The sequence below is a fragment of the Brassica oleracea genome, chromosome C7 (assembly GCF_000695525.1).
Source record: "Brassica oleracea var. oleracea cultivar TO1000 chromosome C7, BOL, whole genome shotgun sequence".
NCBI lineage: Eukaryota > Viridiplantae > Streptophyta > Magnoliopsida > Brassicales > Brassicaceae > Brassica > Brassica oleracea.
The window spans coordinates 8,699,592-8,715,687 of record NC_027754.1 but is presented as its reverse complement, the minus strand read 5'-3'; the positions used below and the strand labels follow the sequence as shown (position 1 = coordinate 8,715,687).

Sequence of the window (16,096 nt, the reverse complement as noted above, 5' to 3'; positions counted from 1 at the left end):
ATACACTTATACTAATCAAACCATGACTCTGCTTATTTTCTAGCATTAATATTTTATGGTTTTAATACTCTGATTAAAACTGTTGTGCCAAGTTTCTCATCCATTCCTTTGATAGTGAAAGCCTTGGTTCCACCTATTTTTTGTACTTCATCTTGCAAATCCACGAACAACCAGCCCCTCGATCATCCACCTTCTAACGGTAGTGGTTCCTCAAAACTGAAATTGCCTCAAATGGTAAAAGCTACAAAAACAACAACACAATTAACAAAGTTTACCTAAGTTGTACCAAGTTATACATTATAAATTTGACACGGAGTATTAATTTGTCCGAAGCGCGTAGCTGACCATTGGTGCATTTTAGAAAAAAAATTAAAGGAAGCGCGTAGCTGACCATTGAACCAGTCCGAAGGTCGACATTAAGAGACAACTATCGATCGACGCACATCCTGTGCCGTCGATCGACAGCGAAGCGCGTAAGATCCGACTATGTTTCCAGCCGACTTAAATCCCAAGTAAAACACATTTACAAAAATACTCCTTGCTGACTTTAACCTAATATTTATGTGTTCTGCCATTGTTCTAGGCAACACACGCTTTTCATACTTTCATACTTTTCACAGCAAACAATACTTAGAGTTTTTAGTAGCTTAGAGAGAAGATGCAAGACTCCTTTCAGATATTTGTATTGGAACTCCATTATTTCTAACTCTATTATATTTATGAAATTTATTCAGTTCTCTGTTATGATTTACTTTCCCATGTCTGAGTAATTCACTTGTTAAATTTAGGGTTCAAATAGGTTATGAGAGATTAGCCCAAAATATAGAATTGCTAAGGTGACAAATATCATTAAAGGAATTGTGGTTAATGCATGTGTTCTAGAGTAGCTAACTAGAACCTTGAGCTTAGGATTGTGGACAACTATGACAGTAGGTTCTGCACCAGAATTAATTCCCTTGAGCTAGGATTGCTAGAAACAAGCAAAAGCTGATTTAGACAATACTAGTGAACTTCTCGATCAACTCGCTAACGCTTAAGAGAACATCGATCGACGTTCTTACCATACCATCTATCGACGTTCCTTCCGTATCAACAAGCGACAACTGAGATATTGGACTTAGTCAATAGGATTGATTCAACAGCGAAAGCTGGAACATTTTCTCATAAGAAGTCGAGTTCTAGGATTGACAACCTAAGTATTCTATACCACTATAATCCTGATTACCTGAATAGAAACCCTAGAGCTAGCGCTTTCTAATAACTGTTTAAAAACCTCAAACTAATCAACTAAACAACTGCCTTGTTCGCTTTGCTTGCTTATTTACTGTTTTAATAATTTACCTAACTGCTGATTAGGATCTATTTTGTGCCCTAGCTCCTTGTGGATTTGATCCCTAAGTAATACAACGGAACCTCTGAGAGAGTAAAAGGTACTCCTAGGGTAACTCAAGAGGAATCGTCAGAAACCTTGAGGTGCATATTAGTAATGCCCTAGTTCCAGTAGACTTCCATGTCATGGACATCAAGCTCAACTGGAATTCTTCTTTATTACTTGGGAGAGCCTTCATGGCTACTGTAGAAGCAGTATGCGATATGCAGACCAACAAGTTGTGCCTGACACTCATAGACCCTACTGTCTATTATCATCCAGTGAGAGTTGTCAAGCAACAGACGAGATACATGGAGATTGGAGACGATCCATGATTCATTGCAGTTTGTTACTGCGACCATGGAGCTGAAGTGGAATCGGATAATGAAGCATCGATGGACACTCAACCTGCACCGTCGCTCAATGAGAAGTCTGAAGCGGCATCGACAAAGCTTTGGAAGCACTGATCGATAGTGATTCTGTGAATGAGATAGACGACTTCCCAAAAGGATATATCAACAGTTGGGAGAATGATTACTACCAACCTAGCTTCGTAATTCAGACTGCTACACCTTCAAAAAAGAAGATCAGCGCAATGGAACTTGATGAGTATGATGAGGACTACAGAGAAGAAGAGAACATTGAGTACAGTGGCCTTGCCATGGACGAAGCATGAGTTCTCAATATTTCCCATGAGACCAGAGGGGAAATATCGATCGACAGAAACCAAAAACCATCGATCGATACTCATCACAAGACAGAGTCAGATGCAAGAGCAAAAGATGCTGTCGATTTTGGTTATCTCAGAGCAGATGAGTTTGGTATTTTCAGAGATTCAGAAGGACAAGCACGTGCTCTGGATGGACGAGTTATACACATCTATAAAGACTTCGCAGAAATTCGTGCAAGGGCTAGTGGATCAGGAAACCCTCTCAGTCGTCAAGAAGAAACAGAAGATCTAGCTTCAGTCGATAGGACATGTCAACCATCGATCAATGATCTTTACGAGTATGGACAGAGAGCTTATGATCATAGCGGGAGCAGAAGATTCCAATGGGAACGAAGAGATGAATACGGCATATACAGAGACGAGCATGGAAATGCACGATCTGTAGATGGCAGAATCATTTATGTCTCAAAGGAAGACATCGGGGAAATAATGGAAAGAGCTGCAATCGATGGACACACTCATATCTGTCTACCAGAATATGCAGAGAAAGTCACCAGAACCATGCTAGTGCCAGTCACTTACAGCAGAGGAGAGATAAATGAAATGGTACATGGGATCTACAGAGCCCATGAGATGTCACTGGATGACTCCTACATGAGGCTTGATGATGTCTATTACCCAATCGAGAACAGAATCACCAAGCTCTGTACGCATGGATGAGCTGAAAGAGGAGATAGATATGATTCGATCAGAAGATTGTCCATCAATCGACGGTCACACTCGACCATCGATCTACACTAATCACACATTTTTCAAAGATGGGCTGGTAACAGTGAAGTTGTTAGAAGACAAGCCTGATGAGATTAATTTTGCTCAAGACTTGCTGAAGGAGGATATTTCCCAGAGATTTGAAGACATCTTAGAAACTACACATGCCAGACTTAGAATGCATCAAGGCTGTATTGGAAATCTTCAGAAAAGGATGCATGCGAATGAGGTTGCTAAGGAGATAATGAAAACCCAGTGGACCAGAGGAGATGAAGCCATAAGAAGCTTCATTGGTACATGGTTTCAGATGAGCAAACAAGATGTAGACACTTGTTTTCCAGCAAGTAGTCACTTCCTTCCTTTCTAGCCAACCAACCTCCAAAAGTCAAGCTAAATGACTTAAAATAAGCGCTGAGTGAGAGGCAACCCACTATTAGGTAAGTTTTATTTAGTTTTATTTTGAATTTATTACTGATTTTCACATTTAATTTATTGCAGGTCAAAAAAAGAGATCCGAGGAGACGATTGCTCAGCCTATCGACCGATGAGACCTAGTTGATATCGATCGACAATACTACACCAGACACGATTGATAGACACTTTATTGTGTCGATCGACACTAACACCAGCGAGCAAGTATATCGTTCTTCCTTATTATATTGTGTACTTATGATATATATTCTCACCAAACTTCGACTAGATATACACTGAGGACATTGTTATTTAAGTCTGGGGGGGAAGTTTACTGATATTTAGTTTATTTATGAGTCTTATAAAATGTTTTCAAAAAGTTTTTATTGAGTCAAGAAGGGGACAATGAAATTTTTCATTTTTACTTACTATTTAACCACTCTCTAGCACCACTCTTAGATTTATTGACTGAAGAGTGTATTAGAGATACTAAAGTGGATCACCGGCTAGTTATCCACACTTGCTGAGAATGTTTGAAGGTACCAAAGCTGACCTCAAACCTAATTGAGCTTAATCTGCTTATCTTGGGGCTTGGTATACCTATTATCGGATTCCTCCTGCATGTGTGGAAGGTAAAAGTCTGTGTGTTTCTGATTCCCTCCTCGCTCTCTCTCTCTCTCTCTCTCTCTTCGACATCTATAAGAATAAAATATTTAAATGATTTCCTGCGGTTTAGAGGGGTAGAAGTGTCTCCTGTGACCCCATTATTCTTCTCTAATGAAATGATCACACATCGTTGGAAGCGAGGGATATGAGTGTCTCCTGTGACCCCATTATTCGCCTACACTTTGCAAAGAAAACAAAAAAGAGAAAAATTGAAAAGAAGATGAATAAGATGGACTGTATCAGCATCATTGTTCATTGGAATTGAGATTCAGAGAAGAGGGAAAGAGGGACTACATGTGTGTTCAGAAACTTGCTTAAGTAAGAGTCCATGTGTCTTTTGATCGATACTCCCAAGGTAAAGCCTACATTTTTGTATATGTAATAAATGAGGTCAGTAGAGGGGTTAGTCAGACAGTATTAGCTAAGTTGCTGGTTCGATGGATTTGGTTGATAAGCTAGGATATGGTATATTAAATACCTCTAAAGTTGGAATTGATTTGATGTAGCTTGCAATATTGTAGAGGTGATGATAGTGATTTCTTAAATTGTGTGAGTCTCTGCTGTTTTCAAACCCCTTTCATAAAAACTACTCTTTGTTTTGCTTGAGGACAAGCAAAACGGTAAGTATAGGGGAGTTGATATACCATGGATTTTACCCGCTTTTAGCCATGGTATATGAGTATTTTAGGATATAATTATTATGTTTTGGAGTCTTTTTAGCATATTTATAGGTTCAAGAGTGTTTAGGAGAAAAGTGGTGATTTTGCTGCATTTTATAGATAAAATGGGAGGTGTTGGGGAAAAATACCCCGGTATCATTTCCTCCAGCCTCCAGGCAGGACCCAGACCCTCGGGTCCCCGATAAGGAAACGCTCTGGGTCCCCGCTAGAAGGAAACCCGAGTTCGGTCCCTGGAACCGAGGTCCCTTCCAAGAAATGGAAAACTTACGACAAGGAAAACATTCTATATTTCCGAATATGGAAGTGTTTAACCTAATGAAACTGACCCCTAGATGACTATATAAGAGCTACTAAAAGCCTAAAGCAAGGGATCGACTTCTCCAAGGCTTAGAGACTAGAATTAGACGACTAGAACTAGGGTTTATTCAAAGATCATTGTAACCACTCTTGTTCTTGTTTGTCTGATCAATAATACCTCTCTTCAAGCCCATATTCTCATTATTCTCTCAGATCCTTACGAAATACATATAAACTCATAGGGTTTACCAGCTTGTCCATCGTTCCGTAGTACTCACAAAGAGTCTACACAAAAATCCTCTAACAGATTGGCGCTAGAAGGAGGGGAGTAATCTAACTACGTGATGGTGGCGATGGATAAGTATGACAAGCCATCCGAAGCTGTTCGAGGAGGGATTAAGCCCCCGGGCTTATCCACTAACCGTCAAGGCCGAGCAAGCAAGCTCGTCGAAGCTACGCCCGTCCTATCATGCCCGCGAGGAAGGACGATCTACGTCATATCTGGAGGATTGGAGGCATGCAGTGCGAATCATCCCGCCATCCAAGAAAGCACCAAGGATATAGGGGGCAGCTCGAAAAGGATCGAATCAGAGTCCCCCGAGATCGATGAAATAAGCTTCACTGCCGAAGAGCGAGAGGGAGTCCTGGCACCCCATCACGATGCCCTCGTTGTCTCGCTTTCCATAGCGAACTGTCTGGTCAAAAAATATTGGTGGATAGCGGTAGCTCCAGTAACATCATCTTCCAAGCGGCATATCAAAGTTTAGGGTTGGAAGAGAAAGCCCTGATACGCAAAGCAACCCCCTTAGTAGGGTTTAGCGGAGAAATTAAACAAGCGACAGGGGAGATCATCCTCCCTATCTATGCCGAAGGGGTTAGCCTACTCACTAGGCTCCTGGTCGTTGATTGCCACTCCTCTTACAACGTAATCTTGGGCCGAGCGTGGATCCATGGAATGAGAGCAGTTCTCTCAACTCTCCATCAGATAATAAAATTCCTTACCTCTCGGGGCATCAGGAAGATTAGAGGAGATTAGGAAACCTCCCGCCATTGTTACCAAATCGCTCTAAAGGAGCGAACCAAGACAGCACCACCCCCGCAAATCAAGTCCCAAGTTCCGCATACAGAGGGACCAGAAGTCGAAGATATGGATAACGTGCCACTAGTCGAAGGTGACTCAACTCGTAACCTCAAGATAGGCTCCAAGCTCTCCGAGGGATTGAGAAGAAGACTAGTAGATTTTCTCAGGTCTAATTCCGATTGTTTCGCATGGTCCCACTTGGACATGCCCGGGATCGATCCCGAGATCATTATGCATCAGCTGCAGGTGGATCCCTCGCACCAACCTATAAGACAGAAGCGAAGAAAGTTCGCTCCAGAAAGAGACTTTATAATCAAAGAAGAGGTCAAGAACCTATTAGAGGCGGGATTCATCCGAGAAGTGCAGTATCCAGAGTGGCTAGCCAATGTGGTCGTAGACAAGAAAAAGAACGGAAAATGGCGGGTCTGCATCGATTTCACAGACCTCAACAAGTCCTGTCCAAAGGATCCTTTCCCTCTGCCGCACATCGATAAGCTTGTCGATGCTACGACAGGACACCAGGTAATGAGCTTCATGGGCGCTTTCTCCGGTTACAACCAAATACTCATGCATCCCGAAGACCAAGAGAAGACCTCCTTCATGACGTCTCGAGGGATCTACTGCTACAAGGTCATGCCCTTTGGCTTAAAGAACGCCGGATCAACATATCAAAGGTTGGTGAACATGATGTCCGCGGATCAAATAGGAGAAACTATGGAGGTCTACATTGACGATATGCTGGTAAAATCCCTAGAGGCGGAGGACCATATCTCGCACCTACAACAGGCCTTTTCTACCCTCCGTAAATATAATATGAAGCTCAACCCAGCTAAGTGCTCATTCGGTGTCAGCTCCGGAAAATTCCTAGGGTACATTGTAACCCACCGGGGCATCGAAGCTAATCCAGAACAGATCAGAGCTATCAATTCAATCCCTTCCCCGAGGAGCATAAAAGAAGTCCAGATGCTGACCGGCAGAATGGCGGCCTTAAGCAGATTCATCTCCAGGCTCTCTGACAAGTCCCACGCCTTCTTCGAAACCCTCAGGAAGCCAAAGGATTTTGAATGGACCGAGAAGTGCGAGTCGGATCTCCAGGAGCTCAAGGCTTATTTTACTAATCCCCCTCTCTTATCTAAACCCTTGCTCGGCGAAGTCTTACTGCTATACCTCGCAGTCTCAGAGCACGCAGTTAGCGCCGTCCTGGTCCGAGAAGAGGGAACCAAGCAACTGCCAATCTATTACGTGAGCAAAGCCCTTCTAGATGCGGAAACTCGCTATAGCCACCTAGAGAAGTTGGCCCTAGCCCTAATGGTCGCCGCACGTAAATTACGGCCTTATTTCCAGGCTCATCCGGTCGTAGTCGTTACTTCCTTCCCTATAAAACTGGTTCTACATAAACCCGAGGTCTCCGGACGATTGGCGAAGTGGGCAGTCGAGCTAGGGGAATATGATGTGATCTTCAGGCCGGCTACGACAATTAAGTCCCAGGTCCTAGCAGATTTTGTGGCTGAATTCTCTCCAGACCTACTCCCGGCCCTCGAACAGGAAGTACGCCTCCAAAATGCAGCAAAAAAAAGAAAGAGAGTGGGTCTTGCATGTGGACGGCTCCAGCAACATTCGAGGGGCAGGAGTGGGAATCGTGCTGACATCACCAACAGGAAACACGGCTTCGAGAGCTGTGAGATGCAACTTTAAAGCGACAAACAATGAAAGCGAGTACGAGGCCTTGATCGCAGGACTATCGCTCGCTCACCACCTGGGCGCCGAAAATATCCAAGTCTACAGCGACTCCCAGCTAATTATCAATCAAGCACAGGGAGAATACCAGGCCAAGGATGACAGCATGATCTGGTATCTAGCAGTCGCCCAACGTCTCATCGATAAGTTTAAAAGCTGCAAGCTCACGCAGATTCCCAGAGAGCAGAATTCACAGGCCGATGCCCTAGCTAATCTAGGGTCGGCCCTCCAGACGCAGACTCAAATGAGCATCACTCTACTAGTGCATCAATGGCCGGCCACCCTAGTAGAACCGCCGAACGAAGAGATTTCCACCATCGAGGAAGAAGAAACCTGGATGACTCCCTTAGTCCGGTACCTAGAGGACGATATACTCCCAGAAAGCCGCAGTGAGAGCAGGAAAATTAAGAAATAGGCCGCCAGATACTGCCTCTCTCAGGGAAGATTATACCGCAGGTCATTCGCCGGTCCATATCTAAGGTGTGTCACACCCCGTGAAGCAGCTAGAATCCTGGTCGAACTACATGAGGGAGACTGTGGATCCCATTCCAGTGGAAGAAGCCTGGTGTTGAGAGCTAAGAGAGCGGGTTAGTATTGGCCCACGATGGCTGAAGACACCAACCAAAAGGCTAGACTCTGCGACAAGTGCCAAAGGCATGCCCCAATCCCCAGATTACCTCTGGAGAATCTCAAATCCATAAGCTCACCATGGCCTTTCAGGAAATGGGGCATGGATATAGTAGGAAAATTTCCCATGGCGCCGGGGCAGAAAGTCTTCCTCCTAATAGTAACAGACTATTTTTCAAAGTGGGTCGAAGCAGAGGCGCTCAGGAGAATAACCAACCTCCAGATCAGGAAGTTCATAAGGACGCACGTGATCACACGATTCGGGGTTCCAGAAGAAATCGTCACAGACAACGCCCCCCAATTCACAAGTCACAATTTCAAGGAATTCTGCAAAGACTGGGGCATTAGACTCTCTTTCGCTACACCCCGACATCCTCAGTCCAACGGGCAAGCGGAATCCACAAACAAGACTGTGGTGAACATGTTGAAAAAGCGTCTGGAGGGTTCTAAGGGAAACTGGGCAGAGAAATTGCACGGAGTCCTCTGGGCCTACCGAACCACTCCCAAGGCAGCGACCCAGGAAACTCCCTACGCGCTAGTATATGGGGCAGAGGCCATAATCCCGACTGAAATGCATGTTAAGACCACAGTCTCGGGGACCACATCTCAGGAAGAAAATCATGAGCTAATGTCACTGAGTCTCGACCTACTCGACGAAAAGAGAGAAACTGCCCGACGGAGAAACTGGTCCTACCAGCAGGAAGTAGCCAAGACCTACAGTAAAAAAGTTAGAACCAGAACCTTTCAGCAAGGAGACTGGGTTCTTCGACGACCAGAGAAGACGACTGGGAAACTCACCCCCGCATGGGAGGGACCCTATAAGATAGTCGAGGTACGTGGAGCAGGCGCATACAGGCTGCAAGACACCAAAGGTAAAATACAACCCAACTGTTGGAACGCCTTACACCTTAGAACTTATCATTTCTAGTAACGATCACTAGATCATATTCTTTATATATATTATTTAAGCATTATGTTTTCCTACTCCTATGTACGCTGAAACGTCTCCGGACAAAGCTTATATAATAAAATAGTTCCGACTATAAAAGAGTAGTAGGAATGCCATAATACTTAAAGGGGCAAACGAGATGGATCAGGTCCAAGAGACTTTCGATCCTGGCCAACCCTTAATGACAAGTGGTACGACCACACAAAAAACAAAGCGGGTATGAGACATAAGGTAGGAATGGGTCTGCGCAAGCCCGAGTATGCCGTCAATACTACCTAAAACCCCTGTATAGCCTTAGGCATATCGGGGTCCCAAACAAATATACCAAAAAAGTGAAAGTACCTGTATTAAAACACTACGTGCTAGAATAATACAGGGGACACGAGGTATAATTGTCCTTGAGCAAGTGCAAAAGTCCGGGAGCACCTTATAATATCCTGCTTCTCCAGACGTATAAAGCAGCAATGCCTGGCACTTTGGTTTTCACCCACACCAGCACCCTCTAAGCCTGATAGTGGCTTTCTGCAGAAAGCAGCATGCAGCACGGGAACTCGATAGTGACCAGCTTCCGAGCGGTAGAATGCGAAATCCCAACAGGTACCGGTAGTGGCCTCACCTAGGATGGCAGCATACGGTCCCTTAAAAAACAAATCAAACGCCCCAGGGTTATCAAGAACTTTCGGGTCCCCATGCAGTCTCCGGGTCTTGAACAAATTTCTTCAAGACCTGGAAAAGGCAAACCTCCAGGTTCTTTATAACTCTCGGGCCCAACTTCGATCCCATGATGCGAAGACAAAACCTACGGGTTGGATTCAACCTTCGGGTCTTCAAATACGACCTTACGGTCCAAAGCTATATAGATCCGCGAAGGATCCCAGGGTCCCGAACGAGAGAATTCCCAAAACGGCCTCAAAAGCTTGAGAGCCGGAGTCTATAAATAATCTCCAGCTTATAAGGCAATGACCAAGGGATCATCTGAAAGACCTCCAGATTCGAATTCCGAACTCAAGGAAAAACGAGAAACAAGATTCGCAAAAATAGAAGGGGTTCATTACAGAAGTCATTATCCCAAAGAAAATACAGAAAGGCAACAAGAAGACAGTATTCAAAGGAAAAACAGATTCAGCAAAAAGAAGAAAACATCTAGAAAGGCGGACCAGCTGAGACCCGAGACTCCGCAGCAGACCCCGAGCCGAATTGGGAGAACCCTCCAGTAAGACGTATCGACCCTTCAGACCAAAGCAGATGCTGGCGATATTCTTCCTCAGGATTCCAGTACTCCGTCCTCCCTTCCAGCCATTCCTTCATAAGCTCCCACCTAGTCGAAGCTCTCACTTGCCGAATCAGTAGGTCACGCTGAATTGACATATCTCTCACCCGATTACGAAGAAGAAACAACTCAGTAAGAAGCCTCTGCTGAACGCACACTAGCGGTACATCTCCAATTGCTGTCCTGGATGGGAGTGACCTAATCCTAGCAGTTGGCGGTGTTGCCCTAGTCAAATGAGGTGGGGGAGCATAGAAAGGGCGTCTTCTTCGCGTTCCAGCCTACTGATATTCGTCATAGAGGACAGAAGCAGGGAGTCTCGCAATATTCCCTGAGGAGTAAAAAGTGAAGAGGTGAGACCCTACCAAGACGAGATTCTACTAAGAAGGGACTAAGAAGCAGGGATTTACCCCAAAGACGACTATGACGCAGGACCTCCTTGCTCATCAGGAAGTGCGCTCCACGGAAACGTCAAGGAATCGCCAACATATTTTTCGCCACTGCTTCCCCAAGAAAGGATACCGGACGAGACACGTCCGAAAGCAAAACCAGTTGTCAGCAGATCAACAACCAAAGGAGGAAAAGGCGCAAGAAGCGAGACTCACCAACAGTACGCCAAAATGTAGGATAATGGAAGGCTTCCTGGATCTTCATAAACATGTACCGACTGGTCCAATTGTCCCCAAAGGGGTAATTACCCCGGGTACCTCTCGAAGGCTCTTCAACCAAGGGAGCGCCGTCACGAGGCTGAAGGTGGTAGAACCTAGGCATGACTGTCAATGGGGCAAAGTAGTAGGAGTATAGAACTTCGTGTACCCCGGTATCAAGGCCGTAAAGCTCCCCGAGTACTTGGATCGACATTAAAGTCTTCCAGGATAAAGGAGTTAGTTGAGAAGGAAAGAAACCCAAAAACGATGATACTTCAGCCACGAGCGAAGGGACGATCCCCCGGAAACCTGCTATTAGATACGCCTCAAAAATAGCTATCTCACCTGGCCCCCCATCAGGAGCGCGCTCAAACTCCAAAGAACTCCTCATCTGCACCGAAGAATGGATCCCGTACTTTCTGCTTATCACCTTCAGACCTCCCTCCTGAATTTCAGAACGCGGGCCATCGTCGAGAATGAGGGAATCACGTTGCTTCAAAGGCGCCATTGGGATCGCCTCGCTATCAGTTTCAGAAACTTCTCCAAAAGAAGAAACAGGGGAGGAGAAAGGATCAGTAAACAGGCGGCAAGGCCTTACGCGGCCACCCACGAGTGAAGCAGGAAGATCAGAGTTTATCTTCTTGAATAAGGGATGAATGAAACTCTACGCATCGGGCACCCTAAATATATGCCTGATTCTTTCCTTTTTAGAGCCAGAGAAAAGGAAATCGGATATTTCCAAATCTTCAGAAGAATCCTTTATGAAAGAAACGGCCAGTCTAGAAAAAGGAATGGCGTCAGGGGAAGCAATGTTTCCACTTTTTTCGTTAAATCAACGGATCCTAGTCTCGGAGGCCCCAGAATCCCCCTGGCAAGAACTCATTCCAGCCCGCGCGTGGTTTAAAACTTCAAAACTCCGACCTCGTCATCTTCAGAAGATAAGAGAAACAACTACTAGACTCCGGTCAAACACGAAGGAACCGATCCTTACCTGGGTTCAGAATGAGTTCCGGCTTGAGTGGAACCAAGGCTAGCAAGACCAATGGAACGGGGTCCTGCCTAAGGGGAGCCTGCTGAGAATGAGCAACCCCGGTTGACTTGAGTGCACAGGTTATTCCCCGACCTCGATGACGAAATCGAGAAATAAGGGGAAAACTGTTGGGGAAAAATACCCCGGTATCATTTCCTCCAACCTCCAGGCAGGACCCAGACCCTCGGGTCCCCGATAAGGAAACGCTCCGGGTCCCCGCTAGAAGGAACCCCGAGTTCGGTCCCTAGAACCGAGCTCCCTTCCAAGAAATGGAAAACTTCCGACAAGGAAAACCTTTCATATTTCCGAATATGGAAGAGTTTAACCTAATGAAACCGACTCCTAGACGACTATATAAGAGCTACTAAAACCCTAAAGCAAGGGATCAACTTCTCCAAGGCTTAGAAACTAGAATTAGACAACTAGAACTAGGGTTTATTCAAAGATCATTGTAACCTCTCTTGTTCTTGTTTGTCTGATCAATAATACGTCTCTTCAAGCCCATATTCTCATTATTCTCTCAAATCCTTACGAAATACATATAAACTCAGAAGGTTTACCTGCTTGTCCATCGTTCCGTAGTACTCACAAAGAGCCTACACAAAAATCCCCTAACAGGAGGAAGCCCATAGCTGACCATTGAACCAGTCCAAAGGTCGACATTCAGAGACAAACATCGATCGACGACACATGATGTGCATCGATCGACAGTGAAGCGCGCAAGACCCGACTAGGTTTCTAGCCGATTTAGATCCCAAGTAAAACACATTTACAGAAATACTCCTGACCGATTTTAACCTAATATTTATGTGCTCAGCAATTGTTCTAGGCAACACACGCTTTTCATATTTTCATACTTTTCACAACAAACAATACTTAGGGTTTTTAGTAGTTTGAAGAGAAAATCCAAGACTCCTTCAAAGATTTGTATTGGAACTCCAATATTTCTAACTCTATTATATTTATGCAATTTATTCAATTATCTGTTATGATTTACTTTTCCATGTCTGGGTAATTCACTTGTTAGATTTAGGATCTAAATAGGTTACGAGGGATTAGCCCAAAATATAGAATTGCTAGGGTGATAAATATCATTTAAGGAATTGTGGTTAATGCCTTTGTTCTAGAGTAGCTAACTAGAACTTTGAACTTAGGATTGTGGACAACTACGACGGTAGGTTCTGCACCAGAATTAATTCCTTGAGCTAGTCTTGCTAGAAACAAGCGAAAGCTGATTTAGACAATACTGGTGAACATATCGATCAACTCGCTAACTCTTGCTTAAGAGAACATCGATCGACGTTCTTACCATAACATCGATCGATGTTCGATCCGTATCAACAAGCAACAACTGAGATATTGGACTTAGTCAATAGGATTGATTCAACAGCGAAAGCTGGAATACTTTCTCATAGGAAGTCGAGTTCTAGGATTGACAACCTAAGTATTCTATACCACTATAGTCATGATTGCCTGAATAGAAACCCTATAATCAACTGAACAACTGCCTCTGAACAACTGCCTTGTTCGCTTTGCTTGCTTATTTACTGTTTTGATAATTTACCTAGCTTAATCACTGCTGATTAAGATCTATTGTGTGCCCTAGGTCCTTGTGAATTCACTCCCTAAGTACTACAACTAAACCTGTTATTTCAGAGAGCAAAAGTCACTCCTAGGGTAATTTGAGTGATATCAACACATCATTCAAATTCTTCTCGAATGCAAAACATCCCTAGAAAAATGTTGCGCACAAATCTAGAACTTTCCACAATTAGTACATATTCTGCAGTCTTTTTGGGTCCGAGGATGATACTGGATAAGAAGTACATAACTGCCATCTTCACTCAATCCCTAGAGCAAGGCCCTTTCATTTCTAACAGCTTTTTCTTGATATGATTGAATGTAATCTTCTTTCTGTCTCAAAAGGCCGCTTGATGAAGGATGTACTACCCATCCTTTCATACTTGTTGGGATAAACATGGCAATATCGTCCGGAAATGAGATCCATTTCTCTGAGAGAGTATCAGATTGGAACGCCATTGAAAATGAGCCATAACACCATTTCCTCCCGTACTTTTGTTGTCCGAAGAACGAGCATCCACATTCCCATCCACTTGTGTTGTGCGTTTTTCAAACTAAAGAAATGTTTGAACTGTAGATGCTTGTAGAACCAGTCCAACTCCATCTGATTCAGCTTCTTTGTTAGAAGACTTGTCTCCTTACCAATGTAACACTTTGATGAAATCATACTTACTTTCACATAATCAGTTGGAGGAAAATATATCTTCAGCGTTATGCGGGTTACTTCAGGAGGAATCAAGTTAACTCCATAGCCTTTTTCATGCGTTCTGACTACACCCAAAGGAAATGATGCAATTTTGTATGCCTTTCCCGAGCCTTCTTCACATCAGGCATGTCTGATTTCGTCGATTTCTGCAATTTTGGTTGAATTTTGATGGTGATGAAGAGAGGTTGATAACGGCCGATTGGAAGAAAATGAATGAATAAGGCAAACCTAAAGAGACTTAATCAATTTTCAGTTTTTAGAACTGAATCTGGGTTTAGCATGGTTCTTGGGTTGGATAGTCCGAATCGTAAAGTTGTAATTAGTTATATTTGCTTTGGTTTCTTGGTCTTTTAATATTTCTCAATTAAAATAAGAAAAATAAAAAAGGAAAAAAGAGAGGAATATAAGAGATTGTTTTTTGGCTGCAAGAGTATCTCAACATTTGATTCAAACTCTATGAGAGATAAAATATAAAAAAATGAAGTCTCCCAAAATCTTTGAAGTACTCTCTCTACTACTCGCGTTCTCAGTTGTTGATGTAGTTGAATTCTTGGTGGAAGATAATACCAAATACTCCGTTAATGCATTAAGATTCCGGGATGAAATCGGTGGGTCAAACTTTGCCAGAGCTGCAAACTTCGTGTGGGGTTTATTCCCTCAAACCAAGAACCCTTCCGACAGAAGGATTGTTACGATGATCAAATTATTGATGGAGATGGTGGACGGTGTGGCGTACAACAATATAGATGAGATACACTTCAACAAAGGTTATCTCGTGGATTTATCGAAAGATGCTAGAAGGGAATTTAGTGGAGTGGTTTATCATGAGGTTGTTCATTCTTTGCTATCGAATGGTATGGGACAGGCTCCGGTTTGTATTATCAAAAGGATAGCGGACTATGTGAGGCTAAAAGAGGATCATGCTCCAGATCACTGGGTAGGATCCGGTGGTGGTCATAAGTGGGACAAGGGTTATGACGTTACTGCAAGGTTCTTGGAATATTGTAATGAGCTGATGGATGTGTTCGTTGTGGAGTTGCATAAGAAGATGAATGATGGATATAGTGAAAATATTAAAAATAATTTTATGAGGTATATATGGTTTTCAACATGAAATAAATCGTTTTGAAAAAATAGATGGTGAAACAGCCTTTGCAATTACTTGTAGTCTTTTTAATCTTGTAAGTTTCAACAGGAAAACATAAAACATATTGATGTATTTGTTGGTATTATTCTTTTTTTTTGGGCATCTTATGTTGGTATTATTCTAAGTCTCTTACTAAAATAGATTATACAAGTTCATCAAGTTCGAGTTAAGTCTGTTGTTTGTAATGACAAATTCGTACACCATAAAATATGTGAACTTATTATTTTCACATTTGGAACTAAAAGAACACATAGGAAATTGAACGTAGATGTTACTCCTTCCATTTCGTTTTATATGTCGTTTTAGTTCTTTCACACATATTAAGAAAATTATTAAATTTTCTATTATATTATTAATTAATACACTATTTATTTGTTTTAATTAATTAATGAACTGAAAGATGAAGTGAAAAAACTATCAAACATTTGCATTGAAAATTTAAAACCACAATATTACAATGAAA

At 43.2% G+C, this 16,096-nt stretch overlaps 1 protein-coding gene across 1 annotated transcript; it reads left to right on the top strand.

The window, feature by feature from the left end:
• The first annotated feature begins 14,964 nt into the window (after nucleotides 1-14,964).
• On the top strand, nucleotides 14,965-15,600 carry LOC106302513. Its single transcript, XM_013739007.1, has one exon. It carries the CDS (start codon nucleotides 14,965-14,967, stop codon nucleotides 15,598-15,600), a length of 636 nt encoding a protein of 211 aa, XP_013594461.1.
• Nucleotides 15,601-16,096: the final 496 nt, after the last annotated feature.